Source organism: Plasmopara halstedii, assembly GCF_900000015.1.
Source record: "Plasmopara halstedii genome assembly, contig: Scaffold_323, whole genome shotgun sequence".
NCBI lineage: Eukaryota > Oomycota > Peronosporomycetes > Peronosporales > Peronosporaceae > Plasmopara > Plasmopara halstedii.
Window position 1 is genome coordinate 2,596,789 of NW_020187244.1, and position 17,956 is coordinate 2,614,744.

General features: G+C 44.6%; 2 protein-coding genes across 2 annotated transcripts; both read left to right on the plus strand.

Moving 5' to 3' along the window:
* Positions 1 to 13,301: 13,301 nt before the first annotated feature.
* On the plus strand, positions 13,302 to 13,524 carry PHALS_08999 (uncharacterized protein; the record flags this gene model as incomplete). Its single annotated transcript, XM_024724449.1, has 2 exons — positions 13,302 to 13,399; positions 13,464 to 13,524. 2 exons carry the CDS (start codon positions 13,302 to 13,304, stop codon positions 13,522 to 13,524), a joined length of 159 nt encoding a protein of 52 aa, XP_024575325.1.
* Positions 13,525 to 15,958: 2,434 nt separating this feature from the next.
* On the plus strand, positions 15,959 to 16,223 carry PHALS_09000 (uncharacterized protein; the record flags this gene model as incomplete). The annotated part of the gene is made up of 2 exons (XM_024724450.1): positions 15,959 to 16,033; positions 16,107 to 16,223. 2 exons carry the CDS (start codon positions 15,959 to 15,961, stop codon positions 16,221 to 16,223), a joined length of 192 nt encoding a protein of 63 aa, XP_024575326.1.
* Between the last annotated feature and the right edge of the window lie 1,733 nt (positions 16,224 to 17,956).

The following is a 17,956-nucleotide window of genomic DNA, read 5'->3' on the forward strand; positions in this document are numbered from 1 at the left end:
CAGCGATGTATATTGCTAAGATTGTGGCAGTGAGATTTGATCATATAGAGAAAAGTCTCGTGGTGGCTATTCAATCCGAGCAAACCAGCAAGGAGGTCATATCTGAACGACAACGATGATGATGGAGAAGTCGCCATGCTCATGACAGTATGCACTGTTTTGGCACATGAAAGGATCAACCCTTGCAGAAATATTCAAGACAGTACCCACACATCGTTGCGTAGCACTTCATCTTTTGTTCACTTTGAACCAGAACTGACGTTTGCCAAGCCGTATTGACAAACTAGCAACACGCACTTCTTTAATCTGCTAAATGCTCAAAACATGTGTGGCGTTGAACATCGCATACTTTTAATCCTAGTATCAAAATAGAAAGACTTTCACATGAATCTTAAAGACAGTATTACGAAATCGCAACATTGGATCCCGAGTGAAAAGAGGCTAATCTTAAACTCGACATTTTAAAAGAAATGTGATCACGTTTCTATCGTGCGAAGGTGCACTGCTGTTTAACACACCACATTATTTGTTCTCGCAACATAACCAAGTGTAAACTCAATGTTGGAATGTTCGACTTCGTAGTTTATGTTTACCGTTGGTTAGTAGAAGAAACCCGAACCGTTCGTATATTACTTTCGTTTGGTTAACTGGTTGAACAAAATATCAACAGTCATTATTCTACCTAATCTTAGCTCTAGTTTCCCTAAAGCCGAGGGCCATGACTGGTAGTTTGTAACTTCTCACGTAAGGTGTTGCTAAGCGGCTCGCTGCAGTGAGTAGCATTTTAGCCACAACAATTTAAGCCGTGAAGAAACTGTGATTCTTGTGAATTTAATGAATTAAAATGTAGACAATCATCCAAACGACTTTTAATACTAGTTCGCTAAAAGATGGCGGGCACCTTCGGAGCTGAGGTCTTGAAGCTCCTGGCCAGTTGTGCAACTAAAATGCTTTGAATTCCTTGACCAGGAGTAGCGCCAGATTATTTAATCACGTTAAGAGCTTGCTCAGGACCAGTATGTCAGAGCCCCATGCGTAACAGGGTACGTACCATAATCGTGTGCACATACACTTCTCTGCTGATATGATTGCACGAAATTTGCAATACCGAAGTGTTAATATTTTTTAAAAATCATAAAGGAGATGTCAGTAGTTGACGTGGTCTGCTAATCGCACGCCAACAAACTCCGTCAATCCAAGGGTAATATAAAAAGTGAAACGCATCGATTTAGCAATTAGTCCGAATCAATCGTAAATGGAGTGAACGAGCTCTTGATTCCCTGCCTGAATGAACGTCCAAAGCTAAACCTCTGTGACATTTGTCTGCGCGAAATCTTTGAGTCGAAACTTGCTCTGTACATAGTGCACGATGGTAGTAATTGTAGCTAATCGCACTACCGAATCGTGAAAATCATGTCGTCTCTACGAATAAAAAATATCAGATGCTAGAGTGCCTTTCCTCGGGACAACTAGTTCAGATAAGTATACTTACGTTGGTTCTTAGTTTTACCTGTATAAAGCGACTGAAAACCTAAGGATTAAATGCGGCATTTGCTTAACTGGAAGCACTTTCCAGCTGTAAATTGCGCTGGTGATGAGCGCTCGCGCCGGGCACCACTAGAAGAAGCGATATAAAGGCGCTAATGTCAACTGTCTAGGACTTTGAGTGCTGGAATGAAGCAAATTTTGCTCTTTGGATGAGGGAGATCGAGATAGCCATGACTGTGGCAATGCTCTAAACGGAGCAGCAGACACTCGCGTTTACGATGTCAAAGCAAGGGGGTCGCACGGAAGAATAGATTCTAACCTTTGTAAAGTCGTAAATTAGGTGATTGCTTCATGGAATGACAGATGTCACGAGTGTTTGCAGCGCCTGATCAGTAGTATCGGGTAAGCTCAAAATTCTTATTCTCTCGTCAAGGGGGTGTTACAAGAAGTGTCGGAATATGGATATGATTTCGGAAGTTTTATCTTCCCAATGGTAATCCCAGAATTAAAAACTCTATTTTCGTGGATGGTCTCCGAATGCGTGTAATTCACTCCAACATCTTCTGCGTCCACTCTTCCTCTGTCAAGGAACACATGTGTCAAATCCAATGCCGCGAGGTTCGGATGAGATAACAAAGGTGCAAGCTTCTTGGGAGTGCGAGTAATGATGAACCACGGCAATGTTGAAATTCTTTAGCTGCTGACAAGCTTCACAGCTCTCGTATATGCTCTATATGTGAGACTAAAAGCATTCACACATAGCCGGCTATCCTAGCTCCGGCAGAGAGATACGAAGGGTCGAGCTCTTGGCAAAGATAAACAACGAGTCAATCGCGGAAAACTATCGGGTTTGAGTAGGCTCCTCACGGATGCCTACTAAAAATATTGCCTCGAGCTGGTCATGCTGAAAGGACTTAACTTTAAAGAAACGATTTTCCCAAAGAACGTTTTGCGCTTACAGCCAGAGGATATTTGGAAATTTGCAAGCGGCGTTTCGAGCTTTGTAAAGCGGTGAATAAAGTATTGATAGACTTTGTAGCATCAAGCAATTGCGCACTACACGCGATGGAGAGAGGTTGCCAGCACGTGAAGTGCTAAACGGATACAATTACCAGTCGGCCTTTGATGGGGACCCTGATAAAAATGTCAGCGTTTGTGCCGTAAGTTATTTGAAGATTAAGGTCTTTTGCAGCGTGGAACGTCATCGTGCCCTGGACTAGGGTTTGAAACATGACTTAATCCTAGGTATGGCGTGGCTGAAACGCCACCAGCCAAGAGTAGACCAAAATAATATGGGTTAGATGCCACACACTTAACTTTTGGCGGAGCTTGGATGAGTCTCGTATTCGCCTCTGCCAGAAAGCAGAAGCACTTTTGGAGCAGGCGCAAAGCTGCAATAGCCTCCATACCGAAGACATGGGATAGTTCGAGATTGTAGCAATAGTATTACTAAACTACTCTGGCGGGACTTAAAAGCCAGGGGCAGTAGCTTGCGAAAGTCATAGGGTAACACAGGCGAAACGGCTATGTGTTCTATGTTTTCCAGTTCTCAAGGTGTTCTTTTGGTGGGACGAAAATAGTTTTAATCTGGTGTCTTCTGTGGCAGGGCTGACCCTGAGGTCAAAGAGGATGGTTCATCCTTGTCACAATGGGATCGTACTGCTGAGTCGTCTCAACAGTGTGACTGAACCATTGAGTGGGGCAGTTAAAGTACATGGACGCGAATGGAGTGATCGAGGCAGTGCTAAAAGTTAGAATCATTTCCTCACTACCTCCGACAGAAGGTTTTAAGGAGTCGGAGAGATAACCTGTAGGGAAGTATGCAAAGAAATGCACGGCAGAAAAGTCACCGAAACGGTAAGGTTGGTACTGGAGGAGGGGCTGAGCTCATTTATCCATCATTACTAACTCGTCATCGAGAACACTAGCAGAGCACAGTGTGAGAATTGGAGCAGCTTTCTTTAAGGCTCCACAAATTTGTTGAAACCTTAGTTTGAGTTTTATCACAATGTGATACTCGAGAACTACCAAGCGTTTACACACGGATAGTGGAATGCGTCATGATATCAGCCGGTATTCCTGAATTTACATATTGTGTCCTACGGCAAAAAAGGGGGCTGTGGAACGCCATTGATGCCTCGTTCCGTGCTGAACACGAATCAGCTTTGGCATGAAAGCGAAATTCTCTCATAATCAACACCAACTTCAGTGTCAGAAAGGCTAACAGTTAGTAGTGAATTGATGATGCTCATAATAAGCTAATTGCAGCCACAACTTTGCGTCAAACGTTTCTTTCAGAAAAAATTGTAAAGCACAGTCGTCTGCACATTATCAAATCGCCTTTACTTGGTTGGTGAATCTTCCCAGCTCTCAGCGCTCAAGATTAACAGCAATGATTCACTCACTGCAGTGAGTTCTCTAAGCTGAACGATCTGTTAGTAGTTTGATACGTCACAAGGACTGTGTAACGCACCAGAAATGGTCCACCATCTGGCAAAGCAGCTGTTCAAGCTACGTCATGACTAGAACATTAAATTCGACGATGCTCTTTTGCAGAGTACGGTGGGTGCAAGTAAAGAGCCACACAAAATCCTAGGCCAAAACTCGATAAATTCAGGACCGTTTAGATTGGCTAGTGCTTTTGTCCTGAAGAGAGTTTAAGAAGTGACGCGAATTATACCGAATGACGAAGTATCACTTTAGTTTCATTAAAAAGAATAACAAATGATGCTGTGATGCAGAGGAAGAAGTCGTCTTCGAAACGTGAGCGGAAGCCGCATGTGCGCCTCGATTTCACTTCTTTGAATTGAAGTCAGCCAATTTATATCGCCTGCGCCGCTTTCGCCTTGCCATCGGCTTTAATTTACTTAAAGTAGATACCGATTGAAATAAATATTTAATTGCATTTGATAGCCACCGGCTCAAAGCGGCAGGAAAATGCGTTTCATTCATGTCAAGAACGTTTGGCAATGAAGTAGACTCATCCCGACATTTGGTTGCGCGTGGTGAAATTTAAGTCATCGCAATATATACAGACCATGCGTTCTTGCGCTTAGCGTTGTCACGACCACATCTCGCGCAGGGTAAGGTAGATAAGCTTTCTTAGTTGCCAAGCATATTTTGAGGCAAAGTGGAATGTGGAGGTGGATGCACTTTCGCTACACCCCTAGCTGAGCTCGCATGCCATGATAGTGGCGTAACATTTTACGAGGCGATATATACAGCGTACGGGTTAGACGCAACATTTGGTGAGCTACTGAAGCTTTGGAAAGCGTGACGTTTAAGAGCACGATAGCCCATCAATCCTAGCGCATGCTGCACGACTTCGTAGCTGCGCCTTATTCTAATGCTTGTTCAATACAAACCACATGACATGCAGCATGAAGCGATGTCTCATGATGAGGATCTTGTGTACAAAATACTGTATGACACCGTCAAGTGGCCGCATCGAATAAAAATAGATATTGTTCGGTGCGCACTATATTTCGATGGCCCAACAAGTATAGGCAGGTAGTCATGTACGTGCGTGCGTATGGAATACTTCAGCGAAACAAAGTCTTGACACATGCGATAGGGCCTTGGCCAGCCTGCTAGACCTGGCGGAGTGTTGGCAGCCCATTAGTATAAATTCAATTTTTGTTATTCCAAAAGACGCGTCTATCAAAACCGACTTGTTTCTTTGTTGACCGTCTAAAGCGATCTCGCCCGTCTCTCTGCTGTCATTAATACTGTGACAGGCAAGATAGGACACAGCCAGCTTTTTTTCTGAAAAAATTATCTTATTAACATAACTTGCCAGTAGCCAACGTATCAGTTATAGACCCGCACTCTGCAGTGAAGGCTTGGCATCATTGTTCAAGGTGCTATACGCTAGACTAAGTGTTTTACTCTGGCGTCCGCAAACAGATGACTGGGCGAAACATGTGGACCGCCTGGTAATTATCGTTTGAAGCACTTGCTCGAGTAAATCAAAATACAGGAGGAACCGCTTATATCCATTCGAATTGAGGTGAATAATGCAGGATGCACTTCTACATGCTGTACCATATGTTTCATCACTGGCCTCTACGAAGTGCGCTTCGGTCCTCATGGGATAAATAGTCGGTCAAAATTGACTTGAAGATATCAGATCGGTTACGTTTGCAGCAAAACAAGTGTTCAATTAATCTTGCAACACTTTCCGCCCTTAGAAACGCGCGATATGTAGCTCGTGGAAAGAAACAGATAGCGCAATGAGTGCTTCATTTTCTTGGGTTACAGCTGTCGTCAGCTCGGTTTGAATGCGTCTGGTCAAGCATCAGAGAGTCACTGCAACCTTTCTCGTCGAAGAATATCTCGGTAGCTTTTCCGATATCTGCCTCTAGTGCTGCATCGGCCACAAAAACCGCATTTTTTTCGGGGATTGTCGAACCAATTGTTCAAGTTCGCAGGAGACAAATCTCGTTGCAATGAATAAATGAAGAGTTGGTCATAGGTAGTCAGAATTCCAAAGCGCAGTGGCTGCTGGACAAGCGGTCTCGTTTTGTTCAGTATCGTGATTAGACTAAGTAAGTGTTGATTCAGTGCGGTACATCTTTGTCAGAGTGGGATTCATGGAGTTGATACTCTAGTCTTGTCGACTTACACGTAACATTTAATACAGTGAAATCCAATCGGTTCTACATGATTGTACACAGCTCTTTGCTATGACTGTAACTTTTCATGAGTACCAGAGCATGCGTAAATTATTATAAAGGATGATGGGACCGTATATAGAAGGCCCTTTGTACACCTGCGGTGCTAGTCGCACGTCTTGGAGCTTAGACACATTTGAAGTGCACTTAGACTAGGATGATCATAAACAAAATGGAAAAGTAGGAACTTTACAGACTCGTGGTCTCTTTACTGGCTGAAAATACAAGCTGAACCTATTGGCGTTTGTAAGCGTGAGTTCTTCGCACCAATGCCACTTCAGTGAAAAGAAAATGCACACCAAACCTTGGAACCAAGTTTTAAAGACCAAGAGAATTCTTACAAAAAAAAAGTTATTTTTTACTATTGAGTCCGTGTGTTGGAACTAGCTATTGGAGCAGTGTTGTCTTAAGTCGAGCGCCTCATAGTTGTTTTGCATTTTCTACCTAAGTAATAAGGCAAAGCGTTAGGTGTGCACGCTTGGAGCGATGACGCCTGTATGTTAACATCCTAGCTGCAACAATGAAAGGAGCTGCGTGTACGCCTCCCTACCGTGAGTTATGAGATTCGAGAGTATTCGCGTCTCGGCAGTAAAGTGTAAATTGAATGCATTTATTCACGATATGCGGATGTTGACTACATCTTTGCCAAGGACCAAATGTCAAATTGTCCATGATTGGGCCTCGTGGTCGAGATCGAGTTTCAAGAAGAATTTTGCTACAAGCATGATTGCACTCCCTCCATGATATGCAGTACTCAAAGAAGCAGCTAAGCTACTGCTCCCACTTCAGCACCAATGATTACAAGTGTGACCGAACATTGCTAAGACAAAGCTATGGCTGCTACAAGTCGAGGCAAATGATAGTGTGAGTTCGAATAATGCCGAGGGCATGAGGACTCAGTAAATTAGAAGGGACGGGGTGCTATACTATATTGAACTTCGGCTTTCTTGGAAAGTACGTGTATATCAGACAACAGGTGACTTGCTCTTTAAAGCCTTAATGCACTAAAAGAAGTTACGGGAGCGGAAAATTGCTCGTGGTACATTTAAGTGTACGGAGATAAGGAGAAATAATGAGAATTAAGGACAGACAAAAGAAACTCCAAAATTGAGGTCGACTGACGTTGCACGGCTTCACGCAATTGCAGAGCTTCGCAATAATTTTAAGGATGCTCTTCGAGAAAAAAAATCTGGCTGATCGCAGTGAGAGTGTCAGAAGGTACTATGATCGGTGGGACCGAGGTCCGTATGGACATGGTAAGATTTTCAAGCTCGGGGCCACTCTAGATCCTGGGGCATTTCGTGTCTTTAGGTGCTCGAGAATATGTGTAACGGGGTAAACGTACCCTTGTATGAAAAGCGGGTCGCACAAGATGGTGTTCCCGTACACAGCTGTGAATTACACAAGTTGGTGTCGTATGGCTACACCGTAACAAGAAGCAACTACGTGGTAGGAGTAATGCATATTAATTAGGTGCTACTATATTCATCAGCTTTTACTGTATTAATGAGGTTTACTATATTAATCAGGAAAACCTAACGTTTTAGATACTGGCGGCTCTGCCGCAATTAAAACAATTAAATACGGTGTCAATTCAAAACGGAAGAGCCGCTTTACATTGGTTAAGGTTTTTGAGTTCTTCGGAGGTAGCAGATTGCGATCCCACTACAGTTGTATTGGTTCTGGTAAGGAATGTAAGGTCGGTGACCATAAATTAGCCCCTTTTAAGCAAAGAGCTACGGCAGCCCCACTGCACTTGGTAGCACTCGTACTTAATTTACGTCCGAGTCGTTTCGACAGATCCTCTTCGTAGATTGAGGAAATACCTCTAGCTGCCCCAGGGCATACGGGACGAGCTTAAAACGTTGGTGTCCCTAATTGGCTTTCAGGGCGTGAAACACCTTGTTTTGCAAGGTCCGGAGGTGATAAGAGCGCGCCTAGAAGCACTTTAAATCAAAATTGCTCGGTTAGAGCTCTTACAGCAGAAGGTGTCAGCGTCGACAGCGTCCATGACGCCATCGTCGACGACGGATGATTTCTCCCGACCCAGACCGCTCATTGTGAGCGTTACGACCTTCGAGAGCAGGGATGGAGAGAATCTCCCGCTTTCCTGAGAGAGAATGAGATGGTTATGACATCCGCCATGCTCCAAAACAAGCAGCAGCGCGCGGCGCTAGCTTTCTCCAAGCTCGGGGGCCAAGCGCGAGAATTAATTTCTGGTGCTTCGGTTAGAGCTGCGTCTCCCTGCTGGAGGAAGCTGGAACGTCAGCTATTGCGAGTGTTCTCGCCGCCTAATTAGGCATATCGCGAGCGATCGTGTTCCTAGCTTTTTGACAGGTCATAAAGGGGTTGGTGGACTTTGCCCACGACTTTCATTGCTGGAATGGCAGCCGATTCTCTCCCCAAGGCGGTCACAGTGACCGTCTTTTTGTAGGGCCTCTGCACTGGCGTGAAGTTTTTCGTTTGCATCCGTCCTCTTTTAAAGAAGCGGTAGAAGTGGCATTGGATTTCGATTTCAAGTTTCAAGTCAGCACGACCTGGTTGAATGCTCATACACCATCAGAGCTCGACGAGCGGGCCTCATTCACTGGATCTCAGCTATGCTGAGAAAAAGGAGGGAGAGCGTGAGCTGCCGGTAGCGTGTAGACACCCAACGGTGTTTTGTATATGGAGACACCCGTCACCTTCGGACTGGTTGTCCCCTGCGCAAGCGCGTAAAGGTTCATCGAACCAACGCCCCGCTTCTAACCAGTCGATTCGTCGCAGAAGAACGAGATAACCTAGTAGGCGTTTGGCGCCCTACTAGGGAAGAATTGAGTCCTGTTGTGCCATAAAGAGATAGAGGTCAGCAGGGTTCAACCCCAAAGAGCTCCGTGCTCTTTCAGACAGGACGTATGTGCAAGCTGGACTTGCTGGTCGTAAAAGCGACCGTGAAGGGCTTCGAAAAGCCATGGAAGATCGTTATCGATTCCGGGGCATCGGGCATTTACGCTCGACGCTCAACGATGGAAGGAAGTCAGCTGTATTGTGAGGCGCTGGAAGCGCGATTAAGTGACACCGTCACTATTTGCTTAATGACGGGGACTTGTGTCATAGTGCCAAGGGTCCTTGTAAACCTCGGTGTCAAGTTCCTTGACTTTGATAGCGTGGAACGCTGCTTAGTCTTAGACTTTGGATGCAAGGTATGACCTTATACTTGGTATGGCATGGTTGGAACACCATGAGCCATGGATTGACTGGAGGTCAAAGACCTTGGGCGCTACGCACACGCCTCCTGTTGGAGCTTTGAGGAGTTATAAACTCACCTTTGCTAGAAAGCAGAAGCGATTTTACCGCGGGCACTGGACCGGGACGGTCAATATGCTGGAAATCGGAGTATCCGAGTTGTCGAATACCAAACGCGTTTTGGACAGGAGTCCCGAGCGTGGCTTGCGGGCGAATGTGGAGTGGCACGTAACCCACTGAGCACTGCTCAAGTATTAATGCAGTCGAGTTGTTGCATGCCAAGAGCGGCATGGTCGGCCAAGGGCCGAGGCATTGAAGACAAGACCCTATTGATGCACGTGGAGTTGCACGTTATCTACTGGACCGTGGAAATTACAGCTCTTAATCGAATGTTGTTAATAACATCAAGGTGCCGATAGAGCAGGGAGTGGGGCCACTCGACGACGGCGAGTGCGAGTTCCCATTGGGCTCGATGAGACGTAAAACATCTATAGAGAGGAGACGGCGAAGCCGTATGATATCTGCAAGCCGCAGGGCGTCGACCCTAACCCATGGTGTATCTACCTTAGACGATAGCGCACAGCTGTATACCCTTGTCAACGGTATGACGGGAGAGGAAGACGGTTGTGTCACCCTCGAGGCTTTTTTTGCAGTGGATGCTCTTTTTCAGCTGGACAGGATGTATTTCGAAGAGTTTGGCGGTGCCTTGGAGACATGCGATTTAGCCGAGGTGGTCACCTCTGGGTGGGGGGTATTACCACCATTCTCATCGGCAAGGAAATCGTGCTCCGAACCAGATACGACACCTACCAAGTTCACGGAAGCGTTAGGATGGACATTCAAATTTTCAGTGCAAGCCGCACCTACGAGGTGTGCGATTGACCATTACCTTTTTTGCAACGGTTATGCCGCCATCGCGGCGAAAGGAATTTTGTTCATAGTAAAAAACCAAGAATTTAAAGCGCACAGAGTACACCGGGCTTCACAGGATGAAAACCTAGGTTCGTACTGCTCCAATCTTTCCATCAAGTAATGCCTCTCCTACAGCGGTACCGCAGACAAGTCTCCACTCTTCGCACATCCACTAAGCGTAACGACCGCTAGGCTCTGCTCTCTCGGTCATCTGGGACACGGCAAAATTCGTGACTACCTCAACTTCATCTCTGTCAGTAAAGGAGCTGGATGCTTGGTAAAGTGATCTCAAATTAAACGTCAATTGTTTTCCAGCCAACATTTGATGTTTTTGTTGTCGATATCTCATAACTTCGATATATAGCTGGTTAATGCATTTCGGTGAGTGCTTACCGCTTCCGCCGCTAGGGATTCTTATTCCTTCCAATGTGGCTGTCAATATGAGCCTACTAAGCTAGTCTACGAGTTTTAATAACAGATATTACAAAAGCTTTACCTTGGGATTGACGACTATTACTGCCAAGTGCCTTGCACAAAGGTTATTGACTTAACGAAATTGCGTTAACGGTTTCAAAGATAATAAAACTGTACGCTTCACTGAGGAGTGATAGAGCTAGTCCTCGAGTAGCAAATGCCGACTGTTCTTTATTCACCATGAGACCTGTCTAGCTTAATTAAACTTGATAAATCTACTTCGCTGTTTAGGTTTTAGGCTTCATCGAAGGGCAAGTACTTAAGTCCGATCTTTTATGATTTTTCGCTGTTCTCATCCTTTGGTACCTCTGAATAGATAATAAGATGTAAATCAGAACGACCTTAGTAATAAGATTCAGCTCCCTGGTGAGAAGCAACTTTTTGTCGTGCAACCATGTCTTGTCTGCTAGTGGGATAGTTAAATAGGGTTTTCAAACGCGTAAACATCAGCGGCGCTACGGCAACCATACCAAGGTTGGGCTTCAAAATCATCTAAGCTTTATAGTGAGTGTATTGCTTTTATTTGACCAGATTCAGGTTACATCTCTAACGAGCTCGTCGGTCCACAAACCGGCGGATTATGAATTTTTTATTAAGCAAAGCTGGTGGGTTATGACCGTCATTGAAAATACATGACTAAAATCCAGGATGTCTAGCACATTAAAAATAATTATCTGAACTGGTAACGGAGCTGTTTAAGCTGCGTCGTGCCTACGCATTCGTCTTGTTCGATGAAAAATTGCCCTTTTTTGCGAGGCACAGTTTATCGAATGTAAAGAATCATATTATTTACTAGAGAGTAGTGCTAAGGAAGTCAAATATTAAAAGTTATATTGTATATAACCGGCAGTTCTCGAATGGATGCGTTTTAGTAAGCGTTTTGCTAATATAGTCAAACGTGTCTTTAGCATCGCCGGGATTTTCTTTTATTCTGCTTCATTGAAAAAGACAGATTGTCCAACGTCCAGACTTATGTAGAATTACTGGTGCTACTGTTCAAAAGGAGCGTTAGGTAATTGCTTGGCGTGGCCAACGTATTGCACAAGTGATATGACAACATGGTACAATCACTCACCAATCTTCTAGACAGCGTTCGAACGGTATAACTGTGCGGTAGATGATACAGCATTCAAGGTAGTAAAAGAAAACTCAACAACGTATATCACACTAAGAGTCAGATCTGTAATTTCACGCTCTCTGTAGCACTTCAGCGAACACCATTAGCTGGGCTTTACTTTAAGCATATGACGATGGGTATGAGCCTCATCAGCTTTCAAGCTGCTTTGTGCAAGACAAGGGACTAATTGCACTATATTATGTCCTCGTCAAGCAAAGGGTGCTTTTCCTTGACTCTATGCCATTTATGATTGTTTAGACCAGGCGTCTTCGAGTCTTTGCACAGCGGCGTCGTCAGCACTGCCAATCGTAGATTGGCAAGATGGTTATCATTACTTGGATCGTAGTAGGCGGTTAGCTTATTGAGATGGTGATAGATCTATTTGTGTCGCCCAGCATATAACGTTTGCATGTCAAATGATGTTTTTTCGATCAAAGAGACCATACGTGCAGCCGATGGGTCAGCAAAATCATAGTTGCGTTTTTGAAAGCTTTGGAAAGCAAAGAGCTATGAGATTAAACACCACTACATTCAAATCATTTTCTTTGGTTCTCATCACCACTATTCGTCACAGTAGTGTCGGTGCACAACAGCAATGACCCATCTGACTTTTAGCATGCAATAGAACCCCATGATAAATTCTCAACCTCAGATGTTGTGCGAAGTACATGATACGGCCACCAAAAAAAGAAAAGGTGACTATACTCCTTGGGCGCTATGTACTGGTGGTCTATCGAATACTAGTGGGTTACCAAAGTATGTGCGTACGCACAAAACACATTGATGGGTTAAATCTACGCCGTTGCACTGACGCCTTTAATTAGTATACCGGCTCCATCAGATCGCTGGCAGTAAATAAATCTAGATAATACAGATTTTGCTTCAGTTTTTTCAAGCATTGCGTCTGGGCAAACCAGTATCGCGGTCTTTGTGGATATTCAGAGTAAATAATCATCTCTTTGCTGTCGGCAACACCGATACGGGTATGAACACAGCCAATCTAATGTCTTTTCCAACATGAATTGTCAGTGTCGCTGTATCCACTTGAGATCCTCGCCTTGCAGCAAGAATTGGCGAGCTTTATTCAAGGTTCTAGAAACGAAATCAAACATCTAATCGAGAAAAAAAACTTTTTGGACATGTATTGCGCTCTCAAACGCAGACTCACTTAATAAGCAATTTACCCTAGCACAACGTAGTCTTTCCGCGAAAGTGCTCCGGACAAATTTCTCTACCATGAGACTACTGCTTTCGGTCAAACATCCAACCAGCAAAGAAATGATAAACTCCATGCTCTCCGAACACTTCGACAGAGTAGATCCGATCTTGATGTGAAAGATACAGTGGATAGCATTCAACTCGCTTATACCAGCTTGGATTAGTTACGCAACAAAAATGTAAGTTTTTGCATCATGAGCAAAAAGCGCGATACTGCGACTGAACAGCAGAGAGGCATAAAAACAATATGCAATTACGAGAGGCAGATACAACACACAGAAATGTATGGTCGGTGAGAGCTTCTAATAATGTCTTTCCGCTAGATCGGGCCAACTACGTTTGTGCTGTCGTGTCAGAAATAAATTGTTACACATTCAATATCCCGGAGAGAATGAAAACATATCATGTACTTTTTGAAGCTCATTTGACGTGCAGCGCTATCGGTGCTGGCACTGGACCGGGAAATGTGCTGGAAGTCGGAGTATCCGAGTTGTCAAACACCAAAGGCGATTTGGACAGGAGTCTTGAGCGTGGCTCAAGGGCTGAACGCGAAGTGGCACGTAACCCACTGAGCACTGTTCAAGTATTGGAGCAGTCGCTGCATGCCAAGAGTGGCATGGTCGGCCATGGACTGAGGCATCGAGTGCGAGGACCCAGTGATGCACGTGAAGTGGGACGTAACCCACTGAGCACTGCTCACGTTTTGAAGCAATTTCTGCATGCCACAAGTGCATGGTCAGACGAGGTCCGAGGCAACCTGAGCAATGCCTTACTGATGCGCGTGGAGTGGCACGTTAACACTGGGTGCGGAAATAGGAGCTCATCGTCGGATGTTGCAAACAACATCAAGGCTTCGGATGGAGTAGGGAGTGGGGACACTGGACGTCCCGAATGGGTGTTCCACTGGTCTCGAGATGACGTTAGACCTCTATGGAGAGGAGACAGCGAAGTCAAATTTTACCTGCAAGACACAGAGCGTCGACCCTGAACCAGAATGTGTCTACCGTAGACGATAGCGCACAGCTATATACCTTTGTCAACGGCATGACGAGAGAGAAAGACGTCGTCGTCACCCTCGAGGCTATTCCCGCTATGATGCTCGTCTTGGGTTAGACGAGATGTCCTTCAAAGAGTTCGACGGTGCCTTGAAGGCAGGCAATTTAGCCGAGATGGTCAGTATAAGACCGAACGAGGAGATTAACGTGGTCACTTCTGGATGAAGCTGTCCTAGAGGACACTAAGAAGGTGCTGAAGCATGTAGTGGCTCGTCGAGCCGAAAGATCATTCGGATTCATATTATCCCTTGGCAAAGGATTTCTCGGATGTCGTCTACAAAGAGCCACCGTCGGTCCTACCTCCGGACCGAGGTGTGCGTCATGAGATTGACCTGATTCCGGGAACCAAATACTGTGTTTCACGCCAATGGTTCCTGCCCAAAGAGCAGTGTGACATCATTGACGCCTATTTCCGTGCGAATCACGACGCAGGGGTGGTGGGTGAGAGCAAGTCTCTCCATTCGACACCCATGTTCTGTGTCCGAAAGCCGAACGGCAAGTAGCGTATCGTTCACGCTTATAAAAAGCTAAACACTTCCACAATTCCCGCACAGACGCCGATTCCCAGAAAGAATGTTCTCCGAAACAATATGTCTGGCTGTATATAGTACAGCGCACTCGATTTGGTCGATGGTTATCGCCAATCGCTAACGAGAGCGAGTGATATATCGCTGACAGCGGTGAGTATTTCGAGCGGAATACTCTGGGAGTTGCTGGTGATGTCCCAAAGGCTGTCGCATCTTCTGCACGGATAAAATTCCCTTTTTAGGGTGTTTCATTGGGAAGCGTGGCCTTCGAGCGGACCCCGCAAAGGTCAAGACCATTGTGGACTGGCCGGTTCCAAAGAACCAAAAGGAAGCGAGGCGCTACCGGGATTCAAATGCCACAAATATTTTTCTGCTGGCGGAGTTTTGAGAGTCATGATTTAACGCCAAGCAGGAAACATAGGTGCTTTTGGCGAGAGTATAAAGAGCTACGATATTCTAAGGAAAGGATATGAGATTGTCTTATCTATCTAGTATATCATGATAAATGTCTTGAGTGCAGCTAATGAGGCAGAAGCGGCGGTGAGTTGCGGTATTGGGAATCAGTAAAACAAAAGCCGTAGTACATAGCGGCTCCAAAGTATATATGTCTGCGAAACACTCAACTTCAAATTTTCCAAAGTTCATCTATGGTAGGATGGATATTAGCTTATGTATGCCGGCGCCTTAATCTGCGGCGTGAGTTAGTGTTGCAGTTTTATGTGACATGGCCGGCGTGAACTGGTACCTTAATGGCGCAAGTTGAAGCCTCAGTCTTTGCATTGTGACTGATTACGATGTATTTTCGGTAAAAAAAAATCTATATGGGTCATTTTTGAAATCGTATATACTGATAATTTTAGATACTCTCGGTTTCGCTCCTGGATGTAGTTTACAAATCAGTCATCTGTGCGTTTGTTGACGCGGACACTTGGTGTCAAAGCTCCTCCGTGCAATGTGCCCGTCGCGATTTAAGAAAAGCACTCTTTATTGGGGAAGAACTCATGTGAGGAGGTTCAAACGGCCTATCAAGCCAGCTGGATGCGCTCCAAGTTTTTGTCACTCATAAGGAGAGGCAAATGCAGTGGGTATCGTGTTAGTTTGGAGTGTGACTTCCGTACCACGAAGCCGTTTAAGAAGCCAAGGCTGAAAGCGCTCCGAGTGCCTCAAAGGAGATAGACGTCAGTCATGAAATGGTGGAAAACAAAATTTCTTGGTCGCTGACCTTTTGCGGATGTTACAATTGTGAAAGATCAAACACTCGAAATTTTCATGTTCTCTTTCTCTCTGCTGAGTGGTTTAAAGGATCAAACCTCTACCCAAGGTCGTTTGACGAAGGCCAAGCGGGTAAACGTCGATTCCAGTAAGGGTGGAGGTGACCTTCTTGGAAGGAAGAATATTATATTGTATGGGTGGGTAGTGGGGCACTCCTAAAACTCGATCCACTCTAGGAGATATGCGGCTCATTGTCCATATTTCTATTTGTTACCACAAATACCATGGGTTGCAAGAAGCCGCCAAAGTCCTGACAGACTGAGAAATAATGTACAGTCAGGGATGACACGCGATTGTTGAATTATTAAGCAGTATACAACTGTATTAAAGATGTCATTTTTTGATACATTATCCATACATCATCGGACGGGAACACTAGTAAAGGTGTCGAAGGTTCTGCTAAGCTTTTCCGTAAAAGTGGAATATCAAATAGCATACTGCGTTGTTCTTTCTATGTATATGATGTTATCATCTGTTTGACGTCGATTGGAGGTCTCTAGCCACGGATTCATTTTCGGCAAAGCTGTAGCCTGTAGGGTTTGGGGATTAAACTGTTGTGCAAAGCATCGCAAATACACAAAATTGTGGTAAATTAAAGTAATCATTTGTGAGCGAAGTGACTCTGTAGTCCCTGAAATTGTAATCGTTTCCCCATTATATCTATTAAATTTCTCATTAAGCCTGAAAACGATACATACCTGATGATTTCAAGGAATAACGCGACGGTACGATTTTGCAAAATTACGATTGGTACCGGAGAGGTGCTAAGTTTATCATTCGTCATCGATTGCCATTGCAACGACTATCATGCACTAAGTAAGAGAAAATGTGGTATCCACGTTTAGGGTGTATACGCATTTTATTTTCTTGATGAGTAGACATCTTGACGTTGTGGCAAGAACACACCACACGATTTGTCACTGGATCGAAAAGTGTGTCATGACATTAACATGTTTCCAGAGCTAAATATTATGTCATATCAATTGCTATTATCAAGAAAACAGAAGCTTTCTTGCTTATTTCCGTGCGAAACCCAACGCAAAATGAATGAGAGACTAATTTCTTCTGCTCATCACCGACTCTTTGTATCAGGTCGGGAAACGACAAGTGGCGAGCTGCGCATGATATACTTCTTTTAATACAGCTAATATTTTGGCTCGGACGCATATCACTAGATTAAATGTTCTGCAGCACAGAATGAGCAACTGCGCTTTGTTCAGCGCTCTGTGCCAAGTTGACTGTTATTCCAAACCACTCATCATAGTTATCTCATTGTGATGAGTACTCCGAGAGGAATGCTAAGGAAACGGCTGTTTATGCTGCAGAAACTGTATCACGCGCCAACGACACTCAACTGTCGTGTAATACAACCTTTTAGCTTACATCATTTTTCGTAAGCAGCCGATCGCAGTTTTCACAGAGCGCCGGCTCCGAGTGTATCGATATGTACTCGCTCACTAAAACGTTCGCGTACATTGTTCCCTGAACAACGGTCATTGGCGTGCGACCCATTTGGTTCTGAAAAAAAGGTTAATGACGCACTTCCTCATTCGGAGGCAACTCACGTAGAGGGGTGTCTTTTCATCATGTCGTAATATTCTCTTAAAAAGTGAAAAAGGATTCTTGAATATAATTGCCCCCCTCGCACTTAAAGCTTAGTAATTACCCTCAATTACAATTTCAACCATGCCAAATGATAAGCTCAGCACCTCCTCGAGAAACAACGCTACTATTCCGGTGAGATCTCTGTCCTGTATTTTCTTGAAAAAGACTCCGTAGATAAATCCTCAAGCTCAGTTGAAAGTTGCTGTGTATTATCTTACTACACGGCTATACCTACTCGGCTCTTACTAAGATATTACATTGCTTCATTCCACTGGGGTATTATTTTCTTGATTTTTGATTCTTGATTTTTCTTGTACGAGTCGCCATCCTGGAGTCCTTATTGGCTGTTGTCGGTAATATTTTGCATGCAGCCGACATTTCTTGCATGTC